At 41.0% G+C, this 25,949-nt stretch overlaps 2 protein-coding genes across 3 annotated transcripts in view; both read right to left on the reverse strand.

The window, feature by feature from the left end:
• Nucleotides 1-4,442, reverse strand: part of exosc10 (exosome component 10) — a 9,917-nt gene extending 5,475 nt beyond the window's left edge. Inside the window, exons 1-10 of the mRNA XM_031845862.1 lie at nt 4,272-4,442; nt 3,357-3,493; nt 2,711-2,834; nt 2,519-2,623; nt 2,184-2,334; nt 1,989-2,097; nt 1,826-1,901; nt 1,626-1,736; nt 1,255-1,398; nt 114-326 (exon numbers count right to left, since the gene is read on the reverse strand). Coding sequence (XP_031701722.1) covers nt 114-326; nt 1,255-1,398; nt 1,626-1,736; nt 1,826-1,901; nt 1,989-2,097; nt 2,184-2,334; nt 2,519-2,623; nt 2,711-2,834; nt 3,357-3,493; nt 4,272-4,418 — 1,317 coding nt within the window. The 5' untranslated portion in view covers nt 4,419-4,442. The remainder of the gene's footprint in view (nt 1-113; nt 327-1,254; nt 1,399-1,625; nt 1,737-1,825; nt 1,902-1,988; nt 2,098-2,183; nt 2,335-2,518; nt 2,624-2,710; nt 2,835-3,356; nt 3,494-4,271) is intronic.
• Nucleotides 4,443-7,488: 3,046 nt separating this feature from the next.
• Nucleotides 7,489-25,949, reverse strand: part of cntn3a.2 (contactin 3a, tandem duplicate 2) — a 30,217-nt gene continuing 11,756 nt past the window's right edge. For both annotated transcript variants that reach the window (XM_031844672.1, XM_031844671.1), the window contains exons 10-23: nt 24,701-24,830; nt 24,045-24,195; nt 23,605-23,732; nt 22,189-22,358; nt 20,728-20,845; nt 16,177-16,335; nt 14,784-14,933; nt 14,550-14,620; nt 13,650-13,884; nt 13,062-13,171; nt 11,392-11,578; nt 11,058-11,170; nt 10,753-10,921; nt 7,489-9,652 (exon numbers count right to left, since the gene is read on the reverse strand). In XM_031844672.1, the coding sequence (XP_031700532.1) occupies nt 9,555-9,652; nt 10,753-10,921; nt 11,058-11,170; nt 11,392-11,578; nt 13,062-13,171; nt 13,650-13,884; nt 14,550-14,620; nt 14,784-14,933; nt 16,177-16,335; nt 20,728-20,845; nt 22,189-22,358; nt 23,605-23,732; nt 24,045-24,195; nt 24,701-24,830 (1,989 nt within the window). In that variant the 3' untranslated portion in view covers nt 7,489-9,554. The remainder of the gene's footprint in view (nt 9,653-10,752; nt 10,922-11,057; nt 11,171-11,391; nt 11,579-13,061; nt 13,172-13,649; nt 13,885-14,549; nt 14,621-14,783; nt 14,934-16,176; nt 16,336-20,727; nt 20,846-22,188; nt 22,359-23,604; nt 23,733-24,044; nt 24,196-24,700; nt 24,831-25,949) is intronic.

Below are 25,949 nucleotides of genomic sequence, written 5' to 3' on the forward strand. Positions count from 1 at the left end.
ATATATATATATATAAATAAAAGAGTAACAAATGATGGATTTTCCTGTTACGAGATCAAAAGGAACTCTATCCCTCAGTTAAACCTAAACAATAACTATAAAATGAAGCATCAAGTGGCCCCGTCTTCTTCATACCGAATCCTCCAGTCAGCCAGCTGGTAGCGTTTGTCCGATTCCGCGTTGCAGAAGTGTTTGAGCAGATGGTCGAGGGAATGTCTGGCCAGGTTCAGAGCTCGGCTGGCCTGATGCGTGTCGAAAAGGTTGACGACATACAAGCCCAAGTCCCTCTGGAGCCACTCCATGTCAGAGTCGGCGCCGTGGAATATCTGAGAACAGGACAGAACGCATATTCAGCTGAAACTTATTTTGAGAAAAAAATAATAAAAAAAAAAAAATAAATAAAAAATAAAAAATAAAAAAAGAATTCACTGCTTGGATACAGATACTATTTGAACCAAAAAGTAGGGGGGGGGACATTGCGACATTTTTTATTTTTTTCCCCCATTGGGACTATTTTCACAGATCTCTCTGTGGTTCAAGCCCACGCAACACACTTGTTCACAGGTATCCTACAGTGTGTGAGTCACAGTGGCTCCCACACACACACACACACACATCACAGGACACCCACCAACTTTATCAAGCTTTGACGCTCTGAGACACCTCTAAGAAATTCAGGCTCAGAAGTTTTCAAGATTAAATCTTTACAAACTTAATTTTCCAACACTGTTGGAGAGTTTCTTCTCCGGGTAGAAGATTCAACGGTTCAGACGCAACCAGTTCATACGGTAGTCTGACGCATCGTTTATTTCAGTTCCCTTGAGGCCATTTTAAGGCCGTCTTAATTGGTGAGATTTGAACATTCGATGGCAAAGCTGGACACAGCTTTACAACGCAGACCAATACTACAAGTGGAACAAGTGGTCAAACAACCAGACAGTTGTTCTTTCAATACCCTCAGTTTAAGCATCTACACCACTCATTTTGGAAATAAAACTCAAATATCTTATAAATAAGAAATATCTCTAATATATCTATAGCTGTCCACTACATTGTCAAAACGCTGTGGGCACTAAGCTTGGACGACGAGATTATAGTTCAACACAATACCAGTTGGCCACGATAAACAGCCACACACAGTGCAGTTTCCCATTTTGAAAATCTAATCAGACATGTAATCTCATCTTCCCTTTAGACAATTCAAGTCACAGAACAGGATGCAGGAACATATCATTTGTGGAGCGGTTCCATTACCTTGACAATTGCCGGGTGAGTAAACGCCTCGTTGAGGACGTACAACTCGCTGCGGAGCTCAATGGTGTCGATGATGAAGTCCTCCTCTCTGGTGGAGATCTGCATCAGACAGGTGAGGCCGAGGAAACTCCTGTAGGAGTGGTGCTGCGATGGGGAACAGAGTGTTAATAACACACTTAGACAAAAGAACCAACAGGCTTTGTAATCAATATCAACCACAGAATTTAATCAATGCCTTCCTGACGCAAAATACGAGCATTATAACCCGCACAAAGGCTCAATCTGTTGCTTGCATCGACATTACATTTTATAAGCATACATGATATCATGCCCACTCCCTGCACATCTATAAACTAATTCTAATCCCGTACCTCAAGGTCCACTGCAAATTCAGACACTTTGCAGAGCTTCTCATTCAGAACCACCAGATCCTCCAGTGTGTCAACGAAGGAGCACTTGGTCTCAGCCATTGGCTTGAACATCTAAAAAAAGAATCCACAAACGACAGATTTAGTAGAAGCCCTAACCAAGAATGAGAGGATCACAGGATTGTAGGAGCACTATAACTAACCTGCGGTTCTGCCTTAGACAGAAGGCCTTCTGGGACTGTAAAACGATCCAGTTCATATTGGTATGGGTGTGCAAACCTACGTGGATCAGAATCACAAGTTAAGATGGACAAAGATGAATAGGAAAAGATTGAATGTTGTTATTACAAAAGAGACAAGTCTTACATGTCTTCAACATGTTCCTGAGTTCTCTGTTGGTGGATGAAGTCGGCCAGTGCAGCTGGGACATCAAGGTCCTCGGGTCTCTGTTTACGGATTTGTTTGTTGGTGAAATCTACAATTGGAGAGCGAGAGAACAGATATGTTACAAATGTTTATGAGTTTATAGAAAACAGATGTGAGGAAGAGGCTTTAACTTACAAGAAGGAAGAGGCTTTATTGCATTGGGCTTGATGAAGATCTTGGGAATAAATGGCGTGTTGCTGTTGTCAACTTTTTCCTTGAATTTCAGCTGAGGCCTCGCAACATTCTTGGCGTGGAGCAGTCGGAACGTCTCGGAACGACTTGAACCCTGATCAATAAAAGCGCCGATTACCAAAAGGTGTATAGAGCCGGTATGAATATTCATCAAGTGTTCCAAATAACCGTTTCAGTGATTTAATGTCAGGACTGGCCCATAACGTTTAAACCTTAATGCATCCAAAAAATAAAAGCTGGCATCTGCAGTATAAGAGCCGAGAGGTTAATTAGCCAACCATGCGATTCCAGCTGGAAACTACAATCTTGGGAGGCTGAAACCCGGCAGGCAGGACAGGCTGCTGGGTCCTGTTCACCCCATCAGCTTCATCAAGAAGAATCCCCTGGAAATCAGATACGAGAGCTTAGTTGGTTTGAAACGACTTGCTCCATGAAGAAATTTGCAAAAACACCAAAGCTGGAGGCCATACCACTCGTTCGAGGATGACGTCGTTCGAGTCCACAACCAAGTCCAACCTCTCCTCCAGGCCCGTCAGCTTGTTCCGGTCGCTCAGGAGAGATCTGCAGCCGTGGTGCTGCATTGTCTGACCCATGCTGACACAGGGAAATGGGTTGAGAGAAGTTATTGTGTTTGCATGTCTGAGGCTCAGTCAGGCTTGCTTTCAGTATCGCAGTTAGCATAGAAACAGGATGTGATGTCATTGGTTTTACAAACGTAATCAGGAAATGTTTAGAGGAGCAATCTCAGACTGTTAATTGACCAAGAGAGTGATACAGCTCTTAAGATTTAAAGTGCTGCTTTGTGTGATCTTGATCTGTCAATCAAAGCAACTAATTGATTAGTTGACATAATCGTTGACTAAGACTTTCTTTAGTCGAGGACAACCCTACAGAGTGATGTTCCAGTATGTAGTCCGATAGTGTACAACACACTGGGGTGACATGACGCCACTCAAGTCAATTACGACCACCATTTTCAGAAGGCAAGACGCATAAAAAAACAACCATATTCCTGAATTGTGTCAGTTGCATGGGCTTTAACTTAAGTGAATGAGAGGAGCGGGTGCAAGTCTGACTGAGAATGAAGCAATACATTATACATATATTCACACTCACCAGTGCAAGAGCTTGTCCCCTTGGCTTTCACAGAACTCCCGGAATCCCGGGAAGCTGCGGTAGAAGTCATACTCATCTCCAGCTTGAGGCAAGCCGGCGGATGCTTTGGTGGCGGATAACACGGCACCCAATCCATACTGCAGAGGAGAGACAGGCTGAGCTGTTAGACAACACTAATAGAATAAAGGTTGTATAAAAAATATAGGTCAGGGAAACACTGCAATGTCTGTAAAGTATTGCTTCTTTTGCGAAACGTCTAATATAAAGGTTTTCACAACAAGGGTATTCCTAAACACTGAAACGTGGCAGTTAACGTTACATATTTAAAATTTACATAAATGCAGTGTTTATATTTTACTAGAATGACTGGAAATGTGTTAATAACGCTTTTGATAATGACTTGTCTCAGCCATTTATAATAACCTTTTCAAATGTGGATATTTGTTTGCTTTTTAATAGCTTACTTATCACTTGAGCTAACGTTAGCTAAGTGGAATAGCTTTGACTACAGCCCTGAACTCACTGGTCCTTACTCAGTAATCTTACACGATCACTCTGACAAGAGTCAACATTTTCTTTATGAACCCATTAATCGACACAATAAAGAGATTAGTCGAATATGCTAATCGTTAAAGATACATGAAAACATGTATCGTTACCTTGAAACAGGCATATCTTTTACGCTAATTAACACACCAGCTCCACCCTCGTGTCGTCGACCACTACCAATTACTTTTAATATAAAGATCAACATCAAATGACATCTTTTGTCAACAGATAGCTGTGCATGTCTTCCACCAACACCTAACTCATAATGTGACTGCAGCTCGTGGCCAACAAGCACATCCACGTTGCCCACCTGAGTGCGAGGCTTAAACTCAAAGACTGCGTCCAGCTTTTGGTTCGTTCACTTACTTTAACAAAAGCATCCGCGTTTCTAAAACCGGGACACAGCTCGTCTTTTTCCTCGTCGTCGGTTTTTGAGTTCGAGTCTTGAAGGCCACTGTTTGTGGAATCACTACGCTTAGATGAGTCCATCATCTTGTTTGGGGCTGTGTACATGTGAGCCACAGGAAGAAGCTCCTGCCGTTAATGTTTTCTTTTTTTCCGAGCTGCCAGGAAGGAAGTTGAAATGGAGACAGCGCCCCCTAGCAGCGTGGAGTGGACGTGCAGCGAAACGACGCACTATGTTTTCTACAATTTATTGAGAATTTAACAGAAATATTGCTGCATGATCACATGCTAAATGTTTGCGTTTGTATCATGACATTTATAAAGCTTATTTCACATACCGGCAACATTTTAGGTTGTATTTGTTTTAATGTTGTGTTGATTACTACCACTCAGATTGAGATCCAAATCTAGATTGGTCATGAATCTTGTCATTACTCCACTGCATGACCAGGCTCCAGTCCTCCATATACCCGTCCCGTTCAATGCAGTGTCACTGCAGACTCACTGCCTCCCCTGTGATGGCTCACCCATCCAATCTGACCACAGTGTTGCACCAGGATGCTGGCACCATGCGGGGGCAGTATTGACATTTACAATATGTAGCTACCAAGCTACGGCATCTGCACTGCATTTGTGTGCTACAGGGGTGAAGTCACATACACTAATCATGTCTTAGCCAATATCCCTGTGAGGGCTATCTAACCCATATCTGAATATCTGCACTTTGCAGTTTTGCTATTTAGCAGTGCAATAGAGGTGATGCTGTGGGTATACTAATCACCCATGAATGGCCTCTCTCCAGTGTCTTTACAGTAGCCTAGTGTTGGGATTCAGCGGTCAATAGAATGTGAAGAGCCATTGCCGAAGTATTGACACACCAGCTCATTATGGATGATCTGTGGTGTGTAGGGAGAAACCTCTCTTTTCTTCACTTCCTCTTCCTATTGATCTCTTCGCAGGGTCTTCTCCCTCTTATTATCTTAAAAGCATCTCTGCAACACCGGCTCAATCAATATTTCACAGTAGCTTTCCACATCATTCCCTTGTTTTAGTGGAAGGTATCTTAACTTTAGCAGATATATGCTCCAATAAAAAAAAAATATGAATCGGTTTTCTTTGCGAAAAGCTACTGCACAAAGCCTACTCTGAACTACTTTCAGATAGAGTATTTGTTTTAGATAGATTCAAAACCATAGATTCTCTGTGATGATAGTTCTTATTATATATTAAAGCAATTACTATATGCAGCAAAAACCTTTTCAAATGTGTTCTTTATCCACTGCATATGACATTACTGCTGCCATTTACTCTCATTTAAATGCCTTTTCATAATATTATGCATTTTACAGCTTTGATGGTGCCTCAAGGCACCACTCAAATTCTTCCTGCAGTAAAAGACACTAAAACTGCTGATGCTGAAAATGACACCGTGCCACACATAACTCAAAGAAATCCAAGAGAAAATCCTCAGTGAATTGTTTTTATTAACTCCCTCATTTAGAAAACACAAATGCACCAAACAATATCGTACATGCACAGCTTCAGCATATCAAGATCAGCTGATGTCTTTTCAATGTGAAAACGTTACGGCCACGATCTCACGGAGATCACCCAGACATCACCCAGACATCAAAATACTGAGGAGTCACAACAGAAAGGCCAAGCGTTGTCACCCAGAGCTCTAATTGTATTTCTTCATCAATCTTATGGAATTACACATTTTTGGGTAAATAATTGATTTCCTTTTCCGATCTTGAGAGTGGCAAGAAAATTGTGAAGTTGTATTGGTATAAAAAGTACTAGTAGATAATACTACTGGTATTATCTACTGTGCACCGGTGGACTACCTTGTAACAGGTAGTGTTTGTGTCACTGCACCAAAAGGCTGTGTGTGACAGCAACTGCTAAGAAATGTTCCGCTCTGCTCATGTATTTTTCAGATTCTGGGTTTGACAGAGAATTACAATTGGAAGTAGGACACCACAGTTTGGTCTCCCAGTTGGGGGCGTTGCTTCAAATCACAACAACATACATACAGTACAGTTTACTGTATGCAGTCAAGAGCGATCTCGTCGCACCGGCTCTTAATCGTTATTTTAAAGCAACACTTGACCTTTGTGCAGAATTTTTGTTAGAAACAAAAGAAAATGAACAATCAGGGAACCATTAAAAAAGAAAGAAAATCAAAGTCAAACTCAAAACATCTCCACAGTACTAATACGCCACAAAAACAAAGAGGTTGGCAATGCTTCTATGTACTCCAGACACAAGTTCAAAAACGTAATGTTGACCTTTTTTTCAGGTCATATAATCAATAAATCAGCCAGAAAGATGCATTTCCTGTGTAAACATTTGTTATCTTAACAATGACATTCTGTGATGAATGTATACAGATTAACCCCACGTAAAGCCACCAAAACAACAAAACAGGATTCAAAGACCGCTTTCAGAAACACTCATCCCGGGCAGAAAGGCTTCTTCACATGTGACACAAACTTGTACCTGACATGGCCTTGGATTCTGGAGCTTTGTTTCTACTTGTTTCTTTGCATCTGCAATCCATAGTAATTTGATAGAAAAACAGGCATTTCAAATCCTCCCTGGGTGAAACTGTATCTTTTTATTTTAACCTTCCATATTGACCTTGTATTACTCTATTTGAATGTCTGCAATGCTTCAGTTGCCCAAAGCCCCGAACCACGGTTAAATACAAGAAATGAGTTTAAACCTTCCCCTAAACAGCAGAAACTTCCTCTGGAAAACACACCGTAGGGTAAGGTAATAACCCTACCCACACGCACACACACACACATACACACACATACAGACAGACCTTAAATCTTCCTAGTGTCATCTTGATGGGATTGTCCTGATTTAGTTCTCCCTAAATCCTGATACATTAGTCTTGTGTGGGTGTCATTAGTACCATTACTCCTATGCCCTTTCCCACAGAAGCCCCTCAGGCCTGCTCTAATTCATTAAGTTGCTTTAATGTCTGCTAGATCATGGCACATATCAGGCTTTCCATTCTTCAAGTCAGACTGTTAAATAGACCCTTGTGTTGTGTGCTGACAGATTACTGGTATATCTGCTCCTGCCACTTCAGGGCTATTGAAAGGTAGGGTGAAGCAGGTCTGAATACCTGAGCAGTGGGTTTTGGCTGAAATATATAACTAAACAATGACAACACGTACCACATTAAAAAAGCCAATACAACTGACAAGAAAGGACAGATTCACAAAGTATTAAAGCACAGCTGACCATACATTTTGCCAAATAATGTCTAAGCTTGGTGGCTAGATTTCAATTATCAGACTGGCACAATTGGCAGCACTTTAAACCCCTTGTCTCGACTGCAATGGCTGATTATGCACGTTATGCACTGGCACGACTACTGTGTGTTGTCCACGTGGATGTAGACTAGGGCTCCAACTAATGATTATTTATCAATCAGTCAGTCTGCAAAATGTAAGAAAATTAAGAAAAATGCACATCACAATTTCCCAGAGCCCGAGGTGCTGTTTCCAAATGTACGTCTTTGTTTGTCTGACCAAGTCCGAAACCCCAAGACACCATACCATGGCCGCTGAGATTTCTGGATTCCTGATTGGCTGTCAGGCGTCCCTTTATGTCTGGTAACGGGACAGTATAACCAGACACTTCTGACACAGGTGTTTGTTGGCTACTATAAATGAATGCACCAGTATTACATTTATTTGACAAAATAATCCTTACTAAAGGTACATTTGGCATTCTCAAGTCATCTTTCAACCAGGTCCCAGTTGTCATCAGCACATGGAGTTTACTCCGTTGTGTTGGAGGTGGTTCAGTTGACAACGAGAGACACCTGACAAGTTAGAAACTACCGTCATGTGATGCTGATATGAGCTTGAAAGCTAGTAAGTACACCTTGAGCTGAGATTATTTTGTGAAACTATAGTTCCAGAGGTCAAAAATGCACAGAAAGTATCACATGGTTGACTCTGATAATTCATGATTTAAAGGAACGGTTCAAAATTTTGGGAAATATGTTTAAGTCGTAAGGCGAAAGTGTCAGAAAGCCAGCCGTTATATAGCCAGGGTTAAAATGCGATAATTGTTTCAATATGGGAATATTGTTGCAACAGTAAAATCAGAATAGTGATATAAAACTGTTATATAATCAACAGAATGCCTGAATGACAGTCCTATTTTGATGATATATAACAGTTTGTTGGCATGTGGCCATGGTATAAAGTGGGATAGTACCCGCCGACTTGGATTCTGTGAAGGCAAATGGATTGCAATCGAACGCACACTTATTGGGTGTGTTTGGCATTTTTTCCTTGATGAATGACCAAAATGACTTGTTGTTGATTATTTCCTGGTGAATGACTGATTGTTTCAGCATTAGCGTTGAAGGAAATACACTGGCAGTCGCATACCTCTCCCACTACTGCTGTATACAGGCAGATGTAATCTTTGTGAATGCAGAGTTAAGTCCAATCCATCAATCAGCAGGCCATCACAATAGCTGGTCTGAGCCATTAAAACCTCATGGCACACATTCAGCTCTGCACAATCAAATAATGAAAGGTAAATGGCTAACACTGGCACTGTGAGCTGTTTTTATGTGTTTCATCTGGGACAACTTTAATGGAGCAGGGTAAGATGAAGGCGGAACGTTCTGGAACACTGACTGACTAGTGTCGATGAGTGGCGGCGTCACAAGAATCTCCAAAGGCACGGGCACGGGTGAATAAACATGTTCCTACTCGCCAATTCAGGTGTGGAGAGGAAAACTGAAAATATTCAAAAATACAAAATACAACTTCTCTTCACGGCCCTCTGCAAGGTACACTGAGACCTTCAATAATAAGAAACTGTGAGGAATAAAATGTTGAGGAAACAAGCTGTCTTAGCAACAACAAGTAGGCTGAAACTACTTTGGCACATGGATGGAAGTAAGGCATCTGTATCAATCTAGAGTCGAAACAACAAAAAAAGAGTTGAAATGGAGCATTGTTCCAACCTGCAAACATGTCAGACCTACGTGAAGAAAAAGCTCAAGCATTTACTGTTAAATCAAGTGCCTGACAGCACGCTCCACTCTTGTGCTGCCTCATACCCGCAATCTATCACTGCAAAATCGTATGTGGTCACCTCCAAAAATTAGAGAAAAAACTCAGCAACTTTCACAAATTTCATTAAAAAAAAAAAATACCAATAAGAAGGTTGAAAAACCGAGCAGAGTTTGTCATGGTGTCACGACGTTGACCTGGATGTTGATATTGCGATGGCGACGAGCAGGGAGATGGGGGAGATGTACGCACTCCAGGCTCTGGAGCCGCGGGCACTCATACCTGGAACACAAAAAAACACACACGATAAACTGATGTGAAACCTGCTGGAGGACGCGGATGGTATTCCTTATCTTAAGTTTGAGCTCTCAGCTATGTTACCTGCAGACACAGCTGAAAACAGATTTGCCTTCTAACTGAAAATGAGATACTTAAATTTCCAAATCATAAATCACACATACTGATGTTTCACGGGGGAACTTAAAATGTGGTAAAAAACGTATTCATGTACTGGCTTATGACTGCGATTGTAAGTAAAAAATGTATTAAGGGAGTTGGGTGTAACGGTCCAGGAGCCTGATGCAGTTTGCTCTAATCACTAGTTTCTCATGTATGATTTAAGTGAGTCAATTAGTTCCTATGGATCACTGCATATTTCCCTGTAATGACATCCATATAAAACCCTTTCCTGGAAGAAATATATATTATTTATGCATAAGAAACCTCCCGAATCACTTCTGATGTTTCAGAACTACTAGTTTCTATAAACACAGCACTCTGTTTTGCTTACTAATGTGTTTTGCCCACATCTTTTTCTTTTCAGTATCCAAAGAGTCTCGGAAAAAAAAGAAAAGAAAAGAAAAGTAGCCTATTTTTCAAATGAAATTTAAAAGAAAAGCCAGTGTGGAATTCAATCTCTCTCAACTGCTATTTTCAGGGATTCAACACAGAATATCAACAATGCAAATTAGCATTTAGAGCCGAAGAGGAGCCCCCCTGGAGTCCCACAGGACAGTAATAGCATCTAGTAAAAGAGGAAGTCAACCTCTGCGACAGAGATGGATTGCGCTGGATATTTCTGCAAAATATGAGCCTGGAAGAGCCCATGGAGGGGGTGGCTGGGGACACGAGTAATGGTGAGTCAACGGAGAACAAAATGTCCCTGTCAGGTTTAAAAAGTGCTAAGTGAATTCATTTAGAAGAGCGGGTAAATAATAAAATATAGATGTTGTGAGCGATTGACGTCCCGGTGAATCTTTGTTTCAAATGTTGCCATGCTGTTGTGTTTTTCTCGAACATGGCGGCATGAGAGGCAAGCCAAACTTAAACTGTTCCATGAACCTTCACGTTTTAACCACCACGACTGTGAACAACAAGCTTACTTAGTTGGTGGATTCGTATGGGATCCGAGGCTGGGCCCAGCCCTCCTTCACTCAGCGTCTGAATGTGGATGATGTAGTCGTCATCTTCCTCAGGGAGGGTCAGCTCTGCTGTCGAATTGGCTGTTGTGAGTGTGTTTACCTCTTTGTGCCTCTGTCTCCTGTATGACAGCTGAGTGGGGGTGGGGAGAAACAAGGTGGGTGACACATAGTGCTATGTACTTACAGTCTGACAGCTTATGTAAGGTCCATGCTCATAATAGGAATAAACATGTTAGTGTGGAGCATATTGAGAGAGTAAAACTCACTTGGTAGCCTGTAACTTCCGACTCTGATTCCGTCGCCAACACAGGTTCCCAGTAAAGAGACAGCTGAGAGCCAATTAGTGTCCATTCGACATTCAGCGGCGGTTGCGCTGGTGCTGCATGATTTAGAAATAATTATTTTCTGTATGTCAGCACAAAAACACACGGTTGTCACTTCGTTCGACAAGAATTATCATATTTCTCTTATGGGATTATGCTACTTCAAAGAATGACATGAGAGAAATATATTGTTTCTACCATCTTACTTGGATGATAACCAGTGTGAATACAAAGTCAAACACCCGAGCAGCACGGCATCTTGGCTGCTGCAACTTACGTGGCTTTTTGGTGGTGACATTGATTGCAGGGAGGAAGGGGCCGGTGCCCGCTGTGTTGAAGGCGCTCACTGTGAGGAAATACTGCGTGTTTCCTGCCAAGCCGCTCACTGTGACTGAGGTTTGGTTCCAAGGCACCCTAACCTTCCCCATGGTCTCTGGTTTAGTGTCATCTTCCCAGTATACCACCTGTTCAAGACAGAGAGCGTGTCATCTGGGATTCAACCGTGATAGATTGTTTCCGATTGGAGCAAAATGTGACAAGTAGTTGTATCTGATGTCTTGGGAGAAATGTGGTGTTGTTAAAGGATTGACTCTGGGTGTATCCTTTTAAGAGAGATCACAGCTTTCTTTTATGTTTCCAGCAGGATAGTTGATCCGACATTCTGAAAGCCTTTGCTCATGGACTTTTATAACACTTTGTTGAATGTCACACTATGTTCAGATGCAACTGAGAGAGTGACGCTAGGGAGTGAATTCTCTTTTTTTGTAAATAATACATTATCTAATCATAAAAATGTCAAAAAATACAATAAAAGATTCCATTATAATTTCCCAAAGCCCAAGGTGATACCATAAAAAATCCTATTTTGTCCAACCAGGACCTAAAAACACAAAGGTATTTAATTCACAATCATATAAAACAGAGACGCATCATATGCTCGAGATGTAGGACCAGTTTTGCATTTTTGCTTGGTGACTGAAACGATTCATCAATTATTAAAATGAACAATCGAGGTTTCTTTGTCACTCGACTGACTGATGTATTGTAGCACTGAAACAATTACATAATAAATCCATCTGTGTTGTGTATTACGGAATATAATATAATAAAAATCTGACTAATCATGATATGCATTTAAATTAAAATAATACAGATCATATACCGACCAAAGTTACCAATCATAAAACAAGTGACTTATATAACCATCAGACTGAAGATCAGTCTGATCCCCCCCATCCCCCCCACCCATCTACCTTTCTCTCATCATTATTCAATGTTAGCTGATGTTGACATCACTGGGGTAGCTCAGATGTGAAATGGAAAAAAAGAACAACAACATCTTATAATAAAGCCCTTTGATCAGCCTGATGAAGCAGTCACAAGTATGCAGGTGAGGCAATCAGGCTGTCCCAGTTTTTGAAGGTGAAATAGAATGCAACTCTTTCGGGTTTAAAATGTAATTTAATATTCCTATTCTATTTCGTGAACAATGAAGAGACTCCACTCCCAGGGTGCTGCTTTGTTGGACTGTAAAAACAAACAACAGAAGGCTGTTCTTAGTATAATTATGCAGTTTTTGGTGAGAGGGCATTTCTTGGTATTCTGCGCCGAGGTCTGATATTGCAGCACAGACTATCATGAGCTCTGTATGACGGTACCCATAACCAATAATTGATAGCCACTTGAAAAGGCATGGGGAAAGGGCAATTTCCTTTTGTTCTCCTAAAAAAAAATGCTCCGACATGTTTTTTTCCCGTCGTATCGGTACAAAAAACTGTATCATTTCGGCTATAACAGTCGCCCCAACTGAAACAGCCATTTCCATGGCGACGCAGAGTTTGGAAGTGATGGCACTGAGGTACAACAGGGGTGATGACAAGCATTGTAATTGTGTTGTGTGTGTGTGCGTGTGTGATTTCTATTTCCATTTAAAAGAATAAAATATACCTCATAGCCCAGAACCCTTTCAGGGGAGAAGGAGAGCGCCTGCCAATTCACCTCAATCTCAGAGGCAGAGACACTTCTGGCCCAAACTCCTGCTGGCATCCCGCTTGGCTCTGAGAACAGACGACAAGAGACTGAGCATTGCCGCCTTCTTCCAACAGACACAAGCAGAACAAATCTCTTGAATTTTTACATGTATCACTGTTCTTGTTGATCTCTACTTGAATGATTCATCACACACACAGGTGCTGCTTGTAAATAGTCCAACACGACACTACAGACTGACCCCCCTCTCAGAGGTAGCATAGATCTAAATGCCAACCGGCTTTCACTTCAGAACAGCCATTCAAAAGAGTGGTGATATTTGGAGACCTTTTGCCTATCCTTACATAAACATGTTGCACGTTTTTCTGTCCTTTTTTTTTTTACGTGTAAAAAGATTTCAACAAATTCATTTTCCAGCAAGTCTCTTTATTTATCAAGCGCTTTCAGCCCAGTAAATGCAATACAACCATTTTCGTCTTTGTCCTTTTCAAAAACAGAGAAAGCTTTGCAGCTTTGCAAAAGCCCAACTCACGTCCATTCCCTTACCAGTCTCTGCAGAGTAGATGGTGACCACGGGGCTGAAGGGACCCTGTCCTTTGCTGTTGTAAGTGCCAACCTTGACATGAAACGGAGAAAAGGGCGTGATGCTGTCGTTGCGGTACACGTAGCGCGATGCACCAGGGGCAGAGGTGGCCACGTGAGTCCAGCTAACTTCTCCGAAGGCGCGGAAAGCAATGATGTAACCAAAGCTCTCACCATTCTGTAGTTCTTCGGGGACAGGCTGAGAGTGAAACACAAAACTATAGTGATATTAAAACATATACAAGCCACTCACGTTCATCCCGCCTCTGGGCTGACACAATCACCACCCACTCTCATGGTGCCAAAAGAACTGCGTGACCCACAAATTGCTTTTGTGACCCACCTGACGAATTGAAATGAGCAGCAAAATGCCATTTGAAAAAAAATCTAATCTCATTACGAAACGTCCGTGCAGCTTTTAAAACTAGAAGTTGTTTCTGCATTAAATGAAATGAGAAAACTCAAATGATGAGACAGATTTAGCAAACTAATGACTTCTTTAGTCTCCACACTATTCTATTATTTTTCAACTACCCTATACTAGTTTACTAGATTTGAGCATTGCAGATTTGGCTGAACAGTAATTCAGCACAGATCCGAGACTCATTAATGACAATAACTGTCAGATTAAGTGTTCCGCTTGTGTATACATTGTTGCTGCCTTACATGCTGACTCTTTAACTAAGAAATTACAACGACTGCAGCGCCAGACTTCAATTGCCCCCAAAATTTATGACACCCGCAAGCCAAAACAGAGCAGGGGGTTTGATTTAGCGAGAAATATTAAGCACCTCACTCAAGGATAAAAAAGATTAACTGCAGGCACTTTGTGTAACAGACTAGAGCATAAGACTGATGGCTTACCTCCCATGTGATGACCAGTTCCGATCTGCTTCCACCTCCTCCACCCACGTCACCTGGTGCTGCATCAGGAACTGCACAACACAGACCTCCATGTGAGGAACACTTCAGGCTTGCGAAAATTGAACAAAACGAGTACGGCAATCCAAAAACCTTTTTTTTTCTTTTTGAAGATCACTTACTATTTGATAAGATCTAATTATTTGAGGGCAAAAAGGTGAATCACATTTACTGTACCTGCATCCTCTGTCCTGGTCTTGACTGACACAGGGCTAGGTTCTCCAACCCCAACACTGTTTTTGGCCAAAACACGAAACTCATACTCCACCCAGGCATTGAGGTCCACTACAGTGGCTGTCAGTGTGTTCCCATTGATTAGCTCTGGGACTGGAATAAAACAGAAAACATGCACTATATAAATATAATCATTAAAATAGCTGAACATGTGGAATAAAACAAGAGAACCAAATCTATACACAATTACAAAATAATTAAAGGAAAAAGAGGTTGACTTTGTGATGAATGTGAGGTGAGCTTTGTAAAAGGTCTGCCACAGAAATGTTGCCTTGCTTTCCTTCCCTTGTGTTGTGCAGCAACACTGTAAAATAACTGACATACGAGTGTTAAAATTCTTAAAAGGGACCGTATGAGCTCAGAGGAGGACGCCGCTAACTAACTGCTCCTTAATACTAACGAAGGGTGAAAGGCGGACGACGGAGGTAAGGTATGTTTACTGGAAGGTCTCTACCAACTCCTGAGAGAAGACTCTGGCTCTTTATGTGCTAAATGCTCCACTTCGCTAGTTTCTACATTGTTCGCTGAAATAACCTGATGGTGAGAGTGAAGTAAAAAAGTTTGTAAAACTGAGGTGACCCCTTATACAATACCCATAGTCCTTTGATCCCTTTTTAAAATAAAAAAAATGTATTATAGCAACTTTAACTCAACTTTTCCCTTGTTTTCTTTTCTCTTATTTGCTTATTTAGCAGGGGTTGTAGCTAACTACTGTGTGCTATATTTCGGTATTACTTATTGGTGGATGTATACTGTACTCTATTGTCTATGGTTTGTATATTAATTTTAAAAACAAAGATATATATATGTTGTTTTATGCTATTTCTTGGGGGCCTTTTCATCATTTAGCAAAGGACAACAAATAAAAATGAACCTTTTAGGCTAATTATGGCTCATTTACAGTTTTCCGTTAAACAATGACCACTGTCCCTGTCAAATAAACTAATAAAATGTATTTTATTTTATTACATTCATTTGGCAGGCACGCTTGCAATGGGGGCATTAAACCTCCATAGCAACAAGAGCTCAAGAAGACATCCGCACAGACTTGACTTCAGCAGATGAAAAAGGCTTTTGGCTTTGGCAGATGTATAGGTCATTTAAGTGGTTTAAATGAGATCATGTAAAAGCAGCAACAATGACCTTATGTTCTCTTGAGTAAGACCCTGAATCCCCGACCATTACCTGAGCCTCCGGTCTGTAGCTGACCCTACTCTCTCACCTCCCCGCTGATGCGGGAAGAGAAGTAAGAGTATTTCTCTGTGGGGATCCATGAATTATCTGAGTAGCATCACATGTGGAATAAGATGAAAATTCATCTTCAAGCGTTGCCCACCTGTATTAACCCTCTGCCAGCCCACGGTGAAGGGAGTCCTGGTCTGGATGAGGTAATTGGTGATTGGGCTGCCGTTGTGTCTGCCGGGACTCCAGGCCAGCTGGGCTGTGCTGTCTGTCACCTCCTCCACCGTCACAGAGTCTGGAGGACTGGGGGGGCCTGGCTCAATCACAGGAACAGACACTGTGAGGTACTTGCACACGCAGAGGCACAGACCAGACTGCAGAATGTGGATGTAAATGTGTGCACTCACATGTACTGTGAGGAAAACATGAACAGCAAACACATTTGCATTAAAAACACCTCCACCTAAACTATATCGCTTTAAGAGGTTACTATGCCTTTATATCTTAAAACATTAGCAAGAGCGAGTTTGATTAGAAGTTTATGCCCTTCGCAAGGAATTAAAAGTGAATTCAAGATTTATCCTCCAGTATTCAACCAACTTGTATTCCTTCCCTTTCATGGTCCTCCTGGTAATTGATCGATGAAACAGCAGATGTGAGTAGATGTAGGGACTCAAATTAAAAGGTAAAAGATGAAAAAGGGCCTCATAGCCCTGAAGCACCAGAGTTTTATCATTTATTTTCATTATCCTACCAATTAAGCGGCGTGATGTTTTACTTTAGCCTCATCTTCTGTTTCCTGTTCTAATGAACGTGTCGGCTCATCAGAAATAATAGACCACTAGAGAGCTTTGAGACAGACCGCGGAATAATAACGCCCCTAGCTCCGCTCATACTCCTCACCGACTCTGGAGTGGTTTCTAATCTGAAGCGAAATATTCTAATTATTAAAGCGTCAAATGATTATTTTAATACACAATTAATGGTTTATGCAGCATGTACTTGCCAAATCTATAAATTCACGTATGCTGAACAAGTAACTGCTGAACTACATTTGTTTTTTGTTTACCGAAGCCTTGAACGTGCAGCCCACAAACATTTGGCCTTACAGCCCTGGCTTTAGAGATATTGATCTTTGTAAAACTCATTAGCAGCTCCTGATTAAAAAAAAAATTTAATACACTGGCTTCAGTAATACATATTAATGGGGCACACAATCAAGGATCAATTCCTTATCCTCTTAATTATATTTCATTGGCTGAGGCAAGAGGGTGCTGTCAGTGTCTTGAGGGTGTTCAAATAATCTGTTATTAATATGGACAGACTGTCTGGGCTTTTATTATGAACTTGGCACGGGGCAAATTAATATCTGGCTGTATTATGAAAACTTACAGACACGGTGTATTGTATTACTTTGATCTGGATTGAATATTACCCATATTTGTAATATACGCCGTCACAATCGCCAGATGGGAACCTGAATAATAGTATGTTATAAAAGTGATGAAACACTACTAAATGTCGTATAGTTGGTGTATTGCCCTCTGTACTGTCTTCCAGGTGGACGACGATGATGATGATGATGCAACTGTCAAACAAGCACGAGTGCTCACCGAGTGGTTTGAATGCTAATGACGATGATGTTATCTGTATAACATGACCTTCTCCGTAACCAACACCACCCGGTGGAGTGTTTGCAAGGCCTCGTGGAGTGGCATCTAAAACATTTTCCATTGCCATTGTGAAAAACAAGCATCCAGATGATCACTCAAGAGTCTTTGTGTCAGGAGCGATTATCATTGACCTTCAGTGCCGCGAGACGAGTGGAGCGAGACAGGATCGGAAATAGCACCCTGCAAAATGACTGAGCTGCTTTCAATGGCTGATATATTACACGATTGCAATAATGCATCTATTGCCAATAACACCGATAATCAGCATTATCATAAAAGTCTATATCTGTTTCTGCGATCACACTCGCGCTCGCTTAAAGCGACAACACATTGACACACTCATTATCACAGTCAAACGAGTGCTGCATTATTCACATTGTTGTCTTAACATTAAAATTAAATGTAGCCATGGGATAGCCATGTGGAAAGTTTTAGTTTAATTTGTCAAGGTTTTGAGCTACCTGTCTCTGAGATGTCTGCCTCCACCCCAAAAAAAAAGAGAGTCAATGGATTTTTTAAAATGGTGCTAGCAGCTTTGACAGCAACATCTCTGTCCAGATTCAGTGTCCAAATTGCTTTGGATAATCCACACAGCACAGGAAGATGTTCTGGTAGAAAGTAGTTCCAATTGGGGACAGGGATACTATTTCTGAAAATGTGTTAGTGGCAAAAAGTATGCTTACTTGAGTACTGTATTTAAGTACTGTACTTCTAATCCATTACATGTAAGAGGCAAATAGTGTGCTTTTTCTTCGACTGCATTTATCTGATAGTTATTATTCCTTCACAGACTAAAGCATAATGTAAAAAATATAAAAATCAATTACAATACATTGTGCAATCCCTACATTTTTCAGATGTCCATGAGTTGTTTAGCTGTTCCTCCAAAGTTTGAGCCCAATATTTTGTAATAAGCGAAAATTAAAGAAAAATGAATGAAAAAAATGAAAACATTTAATCTAGTATGTCTTTGTTTTTTTCTACTTTTCCAGCCCATCAATAATTTCATATCCCCTCAGATTTATCTTGTGACTCTTGTGACACAACTACTAAAAATAGTTGAAACTACAATAGTATTAGTAACATAATATTAATCTCATGTTATATATAAAGATATATCTGTCACAGGAGCCATTTCTTTGCATGAGCACTTTTACTTTTGATACTTTAAGTACATAACACGTTTTTACTTAGGTAAGACATTTTATGCAAGACTATTTTTTGTATTTTTACAGGCCTACTTCTTCCACCACTGGTTATTATCCATTGTATTGAGGTGTTTTCATTCTCAAAATGGGATGTGACACAACCTGGGCAAATCAAAAAGTACCTGCATGGCTGGATAACACCGGAGGTGAGGTAGAAAACGTGTCTTCAACTTTGTAAAATGGGGGACCAAAGCTTGTACCTTGGATGGTTCATATACTGCAATAATTGGTGTTGCACATTATTTGAACGTGTTAAATGTGTCCTTCATGGGTCATAGGTATATGGGTAGTGGGGGTTTCCAAACAGGATACTCGACACGTGACCACTTGTCAGTTTGTTAGAGGGCTGCAGTTGTGATCAAGCAACGCCATTCTTTGCCCTCCGTGACTCGTTCTCTATCCAGCTTCATGCTTAGTCGCTCAACATTTGGAGAAGTTCGATCCAAACAACGAGACATCCATGACAGCTGCCGCGAGCAGGAAGTGTAAATAATGCACAATCTGAATCACAGACAAGTTTCTCCCCAGTCAATACCAGGCCAATCCATTTCCATGGCCTTGATGTTGCTTCTGCTTGAGAAACAGCCTTATTTCCACTTAGTCCTCAGCCAACTGCAAAGCAGTGCTTATTAATGGCATTTGCCTTGAAGATCTTTAACATGTCAAGCTGAATCACCGGTGGGTATCCTTACAAGATAAAGATATGGATCCAACCATTTCAAATCCTGACACCAATATCATCCCTCACCTCATCTGACATTTAACACATTTGCGTAATGTCAATTTGCTGGGCTACTTGACGTATTGATCAAAGCCAGATACCTTCCTTCTCTCACTCTGCACACCGCACATCAATCTGCCCCTACCCAAAACACAAAACAAAAGTTGTTCTATTTTGTTCTGCCCGATGTAGCTCTTGACAATCGTGTGTCTCTCTGGAGTTATACATGCTGCATGAGTGAGCACAGACAGGCATCTAAACATTCTACTGTCAAGTACATTGCCACAATATTGAAAATTGGTCATTAAAAAGAGACGGAACATTTTCCCACAGTTTTGTCAAGTCATCTTCCACAAACATCCCCGAATGCATTTTGAAAGAAAGGCAAGCCTCCTCTATTTGATGTAATCAAGTGACTGCTACTAGAAATAAGCAGGATATAAAAGCTGTGGACATCCGCAATCATTTTTATGAGGATATGGGCATTTTGGTCGCAATGCAATAACTGGCTGAGACAAAACCCATTTGACTTTAAAACCATAAGTGAGCATTATATGCCCCGACAGTCCAGCATTCTTTATATTGTCAGTAATGCATATTCCTATAATGTCACCATAAATGTATATTATCAACAAAGCTTTATTGTTAACCCTTACAGAGTACAGACATGTTTTTTTATTGTGGGTTGTTGGCTACATCTATCACCCACTTTATCACTATTACATGTCTAAGTGTCCTTGAGCAAGACTCTGAACCCCAAGTTGCTCCCAAAGGACAAGCCAGCGCCTCGCATGGCGGCTCTGCCTCTCGATGTGTGAGTATGCATGTGACCGAGAGGCAAATTGTAAACCGTTTTGTACGTTAAGGTAGAAAAACGCTGCATAAGTGCAGTCCATTTACCGTCTACTGTTTATAGTTAAGTGTAGATTTTATAATTTCCCCCTTTTTTTGACCTGATAGAAGAGATATCCACATACTTAGATCGATGCAGAGTACACTTTACCAGCATTTTCCTCTTTTTTATAAAGAGGAACTCAAAAACAATCCTGGCTGTTCGCCCTGTTTTAATTAGTGCCTGCGGAGCGGAGAGGAGGTTTTCTTACCTTTGACAATCAATACAGCCACGGCTGACAGGCTCTCCACGTCCGTGTCCACCACACAGATATATTTGCCGGCATGGTAAAGCTGAATGTTCCTGATCATCAGATCTCCTGCTGCTCTCTACCAAGGAGGAAAGAAAGCTTTATGTAGCATAAAAGATAACAGACCTTCTGACAGCTTATTAAAGGATGTAGTGAGGCATATATAAGGTGCAGTAAATAGCGGTGCCAAGAAATGTGAGCAGATCGTGCAGTTATTTAGCACGGACTTTGCAGTGGAAAATCCAGCCTGTTTTTGAAAGGATTTTTAACAGCAAAGATATTTTTGCATGTCTTGAGAGTTCTTGAAGTCAAAGCCTTTAAAGGCAAACATAACGATAACATCCTCAATATGACACAGCATTTTAGTCACATACTTCTTTCCAAGATAAGCTGGGATGAAAAGGATCAAGGCCAAAATGTGATGCAGCAAATGGAAGTTTTGTGTCTTACAAGGCCATTGCTATTTCCTTTGCTTTTTGCAGAGGTCATCATCATGACCTTTAAGACATGTTGCGAGAAACTACACAAATAAGCTATTACTATTGAGTTCAGCTGTTTTTTGCTCGACTGGAGAGGGGAAAAAAAGGCCCTCTGGATTCTCATCTGTGAGGACACCCGTAAGCAGCAAACGGCAAATTAGTGGTGAAATCATTCTCTTGGTATTGGCAGGGAAATGTGGCAGAAGAGCCAACGTGGTTTAATTATGGAAATTAAATTTCCTCGAAGCAGCAAAGTTAAGTTGATAATCTTTTTGGACTGGGGACATTTCTGGGGAAGTCTCTTTTCAGATAGGAACATTGTCAGTCAAAACACACACATGAAGAATGGCTAATCTCTTAGGGTGTGAGGGTGTTCTGAAAGTGTTTTGTCATTTGAGGCTCTGCCAACACACCGCTGATGATGTGTATCTGTGTATCTGTTATGATGAGCTGTGCAGCAGGCTATGTTAAAGTAGGATTTAAGAATAATTCAAGAATCAAGATTTAAAAAAAATAATAATTTCAGAAGGTTGAGCTTGAGTAGGAGACGTGTACTCAAAAAGATGACAACTTGTCACAATGCCTGAGAAACTAATGCATTACCTACATGATGGTGTCTATGTAGGAAGTATATTTGGACATAGCATAGCTATGTTTTCATTCACTAAAGTACAATTGGAAGCTTGGGATAGCCGAATGATCTAATAGTCCAAATATTTCCATATTCCCACAGCTTAATATGCCTCCATGGACACTTTAGAATTGCAAAAACAAAGATGGTATCACACCCATTGCAGCAAAACTAGCCACAGTAAATCTTCATGATGTCAACCCACAAGCTGTCTCTTTTAACTAATGGCAGGGATGAAGTGAAGCAAGATGGGAAGAGGTGCCAACTGCCCATTCACACGTTCTGAAGAAGTATGACTTGCGGGTCACTCACCCCACCCACTAGCTCAAAGTGACTGTCTCCCTTGGCGATGAGTTGTCCGTTGAAGGCCCAGGAGAAAGAAACGTCAAGGACGGGGTCACTGGCGACCTGACAGGGTAGCACGATGCTCTCGCCTACGATGATCTCCATGTCCACTGGCCCCTGGGTGATTCTGGTTGGATCTGCCCCAGAACAAAAAAATGAGAGGAATTCATTTCTGACTGCCAATCTCACACAGAACATGAGACATTTCATTGCGAGATGAAACGAGATGAGCAGTGTATTGTTGTTGATTTTCTGTAATAGAGGCTCAATAGTGAGACAACACTTAGGAGAACGTGCTCTGTGATACACTACGTCACAGGCAGAGTATTATCTATATAAAAGGAAGGTCTCATGAAAGTCTTAGTCGAATAATGTGATAACACACAGCCTGCCACTACTAAAATGGCCTAATACTCCTGGCTGACACAGCTAGAATAATCTTCTGAAATCCTGATAGCAATTACAATACACTGCAGATCAGATAAAACTTCATGTAATGGGCTGCTCTGTGCATCCACGACCAAAATGAAGGGCGCTGCTTCAAAGTCTACAATAGCAATCATTGGGCTCAGTCTGTCGTGCTTCAAAAGTCAAGATAATGAATCTGCTGAGGGGATTTGAAAATCACATGTAAAAAAATGTCCCCTCAGTTCTTAGGCTGGTGATAATCAATGTCTGGGTCATGGCTCTGTGTCGCTGACTGCATTATGGTCTTGAAAAATAAGCCCGGCATTTAAAAAAAAATAACGGGCCTTGGCAGTTACAGCGGCCGACAATAGCGTCCAGCACATTAATAAAACCAATAAGAGAACACTCACCTATCACTCCACTGGAAACACACGCTCGACAATAACAGCATCTGTAACACCTCCTCACTAGCGCTTTCATTGCCTGCACTCAGGGCACTTTCATTTGTTGCAGTAAATTGGTTGTTTCAAACGCTTTGAGGAAAACAATGATAGAGTATTTTCTCAAACACCTTCCAAGTGCATTATTGCAGTCGCGGCAGAATGCAGCCGCACAAAGCAGCTCAAAAGAACTTCACTGAAAAACAAGAGCTCTTCTTTCAAGTTGCACTTGAGTTTGGGTAACCATTACCCCCCCCCCCTAAAATGAATAAATAAACACTTCAAAAATGTATCTAAAAACATTTAAGGCTGTTACTTAATTATGCAGAGTCCCTCGAGGACAGAGAATTCCCTAGTTTTGACAAGCTCCTCAAAGCAAAACTTGAAGTTTGTTTATGTTTCGACCCACCAGTTATTGACTCAAGTTCTCATGGTACAGTAGCTCTCTCCTGCATTAATCCAGACTGAGCGACACATTCTGCTAACTCAGTGGGATGCACAAGCGTTCATTCTGCTATTTCACAGCCGAGCTTACCGGTAACGAGGAGCCTTCCAGTTGTACTCGACATGCCAAATCTATTCCTAGCGAAGCACGTATAGCTGCCTGCATCAGACTTGCTCACGTTGGCAAGCCTCAATGTTCCATCTGGGGAAAGTGTGATCCTATAGGAGTGCACAAACAGAGACAGCAGCTTTGCAATACAACTTCCAAGAACAAATAAAATATTTTTTATCATTAGATAAACTCTGATTCTCAGTTTGTCTACATGTCGGTGTACTACGTCATCATAGACATTGAGCAGTTTGGTGAATATTCACCGCACTTACACAATTCGACCAAAACAAAAAAGGGCTCAGGTGGGAAAAATACTGAATTGGTTGTATTGGTATACTTTGAACAGCCATTGGTCTAATGCGATGGCATCATAAAAGTGGTCTCAGAACACATACAGCAACTTTCAGTTCAGTCATTACCTGTCACTGGTGTGGATAGGCAGGTTCCCTTTCTTCCATAAAATGCTGGCGATGGGGTAGGCCTGTGGTTTACACTCTAAAGTCACTGTAGTTCCTGCCTTGGCTTTGAGCAAAGCTCTGAGGACGTTCCCTGTGAAGTCTGGAGGAGAGGCTGTGTGGAAACAGTAAATCGTCTTTAGTGCAAGGCTGCAGCAAATCTCAAAGGGCATTGAGGCGTGCTTCAGTTTGATCTGCAAAAATCATCAAATTGTAAAGTAACGGAGACAGACATTTGAAAGATGTGTGATGGGAAAAAAAATAAACATAAAAACGAGTCGCTACTGGTGATTGTAAGTCAATTTTCAATGTAGAAAATGGATTCACGAGGACAGACAAATATGTCCAAACAAATATTGTATCTTATAATTGGTTTTACTGTTTATTGTTAGACTGGGAATTATGTATTAATCACCCCATTCTCACCTTAACATCAAAGTAAATCAGGATACCATGAAGGGGAAAAGATTTTTTAAATGTGTTTGGCCCCACAAAACCCTCTTTGCTGACCCCATTATCTGCTAATCCAGATAACCTTTAAGAATGACAGTAAAATGACCTTTAAGATTCTTTGACAACAATGATTGGAGGATTTAAGGGAGAGATAAATGCCATCCCACCTAAAACCATCAGTTCAGCAGCGAAATATATGGCGCCGTGTTTATTCTCAGCCACACACTGGTACATGCCGGCGTCGGATAGTGTCAGCACCGACACTGACAGGACTCCGTCCTCCACATGGATTCTGTCCTGTGAAGAAAGAGGATACAAGAAAGCAATTATTGCTTAAGACTTAAATGTAGCTTCCTCTCTGGCAAAGCTCAATATGCATCGGATGGGTTCGAGGCATTGTCATTGGGCGTGGATCAAATCAGGATTTTGTTGCAGCAACTGAAACAACGTTTTTTTCCAAACATGCTTGTTCTCTCCATCATGTAAACCAGTCTTTACAGCTTGTAATAATATCCTGTAGTGACAACTGAGCATGTAAGATTTGTGTATGTGTGGCTAAATGAAGGGTCCTGTTATAAAAGTAATTTATTTTTACATGTGCATGCATCATCAGACATTATTGATAGAATAGATGTTGTTTGAGGTGCTACGTGTAAGGTTTTTGCTAAACGAATCACAGTCCCATCTCATATTATTGCTGTGTGGCGTGTGAGGATTAAGCTCTCTCTTTGAATGAAAGAATATGCATTCACACAACAGTATGCTTATCATAAGCCATATACTGTAAATCTGAAACTGAAATCATGAAAACTAGTGAAACTAATACTGCTCTTTGAACAGAGAAAAAAAGGTTATCACATTCTAAATCCTGCACCATATTAAAACTAAAACACTAACTTATTACTGTTAAACATGATTGGATACCAGATATTTACCTGCACAGTTTTTCCTCGTGAGTTTAGAATGACAGATGTTGGTTATTAACTGATGGCATCCTGCACCACTATATTCATAAATCAAATTAAAGAATGGCATTTAAAAAAGGTATTTTAATGACAAAATCTGACTTGCTCTGAGCATTATGAAATGCTACTAAGAAAATAAAACAACAAGTCAAGTTTAACACTGTGTATTTCCCTGGTGGTCTTTTGTAAGGTATGCAGTGGTACACAGTGTATTTCACAGTAGATTAAACTCATTGTCCTTAAATCTGGAAGAGCTAAAACATGCACCATGAATAATGAAAAACAACCACCGAATCCATTCAAATGAAATGGAGCAATCTCCCAGGGACTACACTGATCCACTCACTAAGACTGTGTAATCTGCCAAGGTAGAGCACAATAAGAGACAGTTACATCCATGCCTCATCACTGGCACACCTCAGATGTTTACCCTCTCCTCTCGCTCTGAATT

This window comes from Anarrhichthys ocellatus, unplaced genomic scaffold (genome assembly GCF_004355925.1).
Source record: "Anarrhichthys ocellatus isolate YVR2014 unplaced genomic scaffold, GSC_Weel_1.0 scaffold5, whole genome shotgun sequence".
In the NCBI taxonomy this organism is placed as follows: domain Eukaryota; kingdom Metazoa; phylum Chordata; class Actinopteri; order Perciformes; family Anarhichadidae; genus Anarrhichthys; species Anarrhichthys ocellatus.